The following is a 2,903-nucleotide window of genomic DNA, read 5'->3' on the forward strand; positions in this document are numbered from 1 at the left end:
ACCCCGGGGCCACGCACACACCCCGGGCCCCACACAGACCCCGGGGCCACGCACACACCCCGGGCCCCACACAGACCCCGGGGCCACGCACACACTCCGGGCCCCACACAGACCCCGGGGCCACGCACACACCCTGGGCCCCACACACACCTCGGGGCCAGCAGGAGGAAAGGAATGTGGGGCAGCACTTGTCTGGGAGGATGCTGTCATGGAGGGGTTGTGCCAAAAGATGTTCAAGTCCTAACCCTGGTATGGGGAAGGTGACCTTGTTTGGATCTGTGCTTCAGTTTCCACATCTCTCAAATGAGGATAGTAGCAGAGCCGACTACAGGCCGTCCTGATGGGTGTGTGGCTGACACTGAGGTGTTAGTCCTGCCGCTTCCCACTGCACCTCCTCCTTCAGGAGCACACATGGGGCATCCAGTGCCCTTGCAGCCCGCCAAGTCGATGCACAGATGAGATCCCTCACCTTGTCCCCAAAGGGGACAAGCCCTAATACGTGCCTTTGCCTTTTAAATCCTCACACAGTCCCATGAGGCAGGCGCTGTCTTGTTCACCACCATATCCCAGTCCCAGCACAGTACTGGGGCATATAGGTGCTCAATAAACACAATACAATTCTCAATAAATAAAGACTGAATCAGCCATTGTTGTCTTCAGGGACCCCCATGGCAGGCATGGAGCCCTCCAAGCAAAGCCTCCCACCCTGAAGGCCTGGCGGCTGGGCCATTTTGCCCTACTTTCAGCTAAATCATGGCACTTTCAGAAAATGGCCTCGATTTTCCTTATGCTATGGCTTCCCACCACGGGGACAGCCCAGAGATGCTCCCAGCAGATGTCTCTCACCTCAGGGCCCTGCTCCCTACTGCAGGACACTCCCCAGCTAGCCCTGTAGCCTGCCCAGTGGTCCTCAGCTCCCCTGGGTGGACTTGGGAGCTGTGAGTTCTTGCCCAGTGATGTTTTACGGCCCGGGAAGTCAGTGCACAAACTGGGCTTCTCTTGCTTTATTTCCTGTGGTGGGTGGGCAGCTCAGGGTCTTTACAAGTTCACAGCCCATCCTTTCACCCCTGAAGAGGGGGGTCAGGACACCGCTGCAGGCTCACATCCACACAGGTCAGGAGTCGGGTCACACGACCCCTCAGGTCAAAGCCACTAGCAACTTCATCCCAAACACAGCCCATGTCAGACACCCCAGTGAGGGAAGCTTCACCCGTTAGGAAAAGAGGTTAATTCCTACTGCTGAAGCCATTGTAGCTGAACTGTCTCACCATCCAGACCCACTTCAGGATAAGCCAGAGGTTCCCCTGGAGACAGCTGTTCACACACTCGGGCAAAACTCACTAAGTCACCCTGCCTGTGGATAACTTGCACCTGGTCCAGCCAAGTAGTCCTTTGTCTAACAACTCAAAGGTGATGTCCAGAAAATACAATTAATGCACAGAAAAGGCCAATATTTTGTTATTATATTCAGCAGACACAAAATGTCTCAGCCATATTGCTGTAAGAGTTGCTAACGTTGGCTCTCAGTTTGGGGACTTATCTCGTTGTTGACAGCTCATGGGCCAGCAAGAGTCCTCCTTGAAGCCATTCTTGTGGGACGTTGGTGCCGCCAAGCCAGGTATAGCCCCTGGTGCGCCCCCCTCACTAGCTCAAACCCCATCGCAGCTGCACTTACCCGCATGCCCAGCTCGATGTTCTCTCCACCGTATACCTCCATGCCTGGGTCCAGCAGGCCGATGTCCCCAAAGTACTCCCGGTCCACCACAAACGAGCAGCCGATCATGGCAGGAGTCCTGGGGAACAGAGACAGCAGATGAGGACACAGCAGGCAGCAGGCCCTGAGCACCCTCAGCCTCTCTCCACTGACCCCCATCTCATCCCTGGTGCGGTTGGCCCCCGTGGGTCCCTGTGCCCAGGGCTTGGGGGGCCGTTTCTCCAGCCGCTAGGGACACAAGTGGGCTACCTCGGGTGTCTCTTTGCCTCCCTCCGAGCCTGGGAAATCAGCCAGCACAGACCAGAGTTCAAATGCTTGTTGAATAACTGCAACAGGTGACCAAAACAAGCATCAATTCAGCCACTAACTTGGTGTGGGGGGGCGGGGGTGAAAAAACATCAGTACACCCAGCGGGCTATTAGGTTCAGCCTCATTCCCCAAGCCTGAGTCGCTTGCTTACCTCCTTCATTGTTTTGTCCTATGTGTTGTATCTGTAGTTGGGGCTTGTCATGGATTGAATTGTGTCCCCCCAAATGTCTGTCAACTTGGCTAGGTCATGATTCCCAGTATTGTAGGATTGTCTACCATTTTGTCATCTGATGTGATTTCCCTATGTGTTGTAAATTCTATCACTGTGATGTAAAAGATGGATTAGCAGCAGTTATATTGATGAGGTCTACAAGATTAGATAGTGTCTTAAGCCAATCTCTTTTGAGGTATAACAGAGAGAAGCAGGCATAGAGACAGGGGGACCTCATACAACCAAGAAAGCCGTGCTGGGAGCAGAGTGCGTCCTTTGGACCTGAGGTTCCTGCGCAGAGAAGCTCCTAGTCCAGGGGAAGATTGATGGACCTTCCTCCAGAGCCAACAGAGAGAGAAGGCCTTCCCCTGGAGCTGACGCCCTGAATCTGGACTTGTAGCCTCCTAGACTGTGAGAGAATAAATCTCTCTTTGTTAAAGCCTGTCCCCTTGTGGATTTCTGTGATAGCAGCACCAGATGACTAAGGCAAGGCCGCATCAGGCAGTTGTGTAGGTTGTGCACTGCTAACTCTATGGAACCCCATTCACATCAGACTTCCTAGATGACACCCCTGGAGCTGGGGAGTGCATGACCTGAGCAACTATATGCAATGGTTGGAACCCCATTCACATCAGACTCCCTAGATGACACCCCTGGAGCTGGGGAGTG

The 2,903-nt window shown here is 54.1% G+C and overlaps 1 protein-coding gene across 1 annotated transcript in view; it reads right to left on the reverse strand.

Moving 5' to 3' along the window:
- Window positions 1-2,903, reverse strand: part of GALNT9 (polypeptide N-acetylgalactosaminyltransferase 9) — a 106,459-nt gene that overhangs the window by 43,203 nt on the left and 60,353 nt on the right. The window contains exon 6 of the mRNA XM_004385014.1: window positions 1,676-1,793. Coding sequence (XP_004385071.1) covers window positions 1,676-1,793 — 118 coding nt within the window. The remainder of the gene's footprint in view (window positions 1-1,675; window positions 1,794-2,903) is intronic.

The sequence above is a fragment of the Trichechus manatus genome, unplaced genomic scaffold, assembly GCF_000243295.1.
Source record: "Trichechus manatus latirostris isolate Lorelei unplaced genomic scaffold, TriManLat1.0 scaffold00131, whole genome shotgun sequence".
Lineage (NCBI taxonomy): Eukaryota > Metazoa > Chordata > Mammalia > Sirenia > Trichechidae > Trichechus > Trichechus manatus.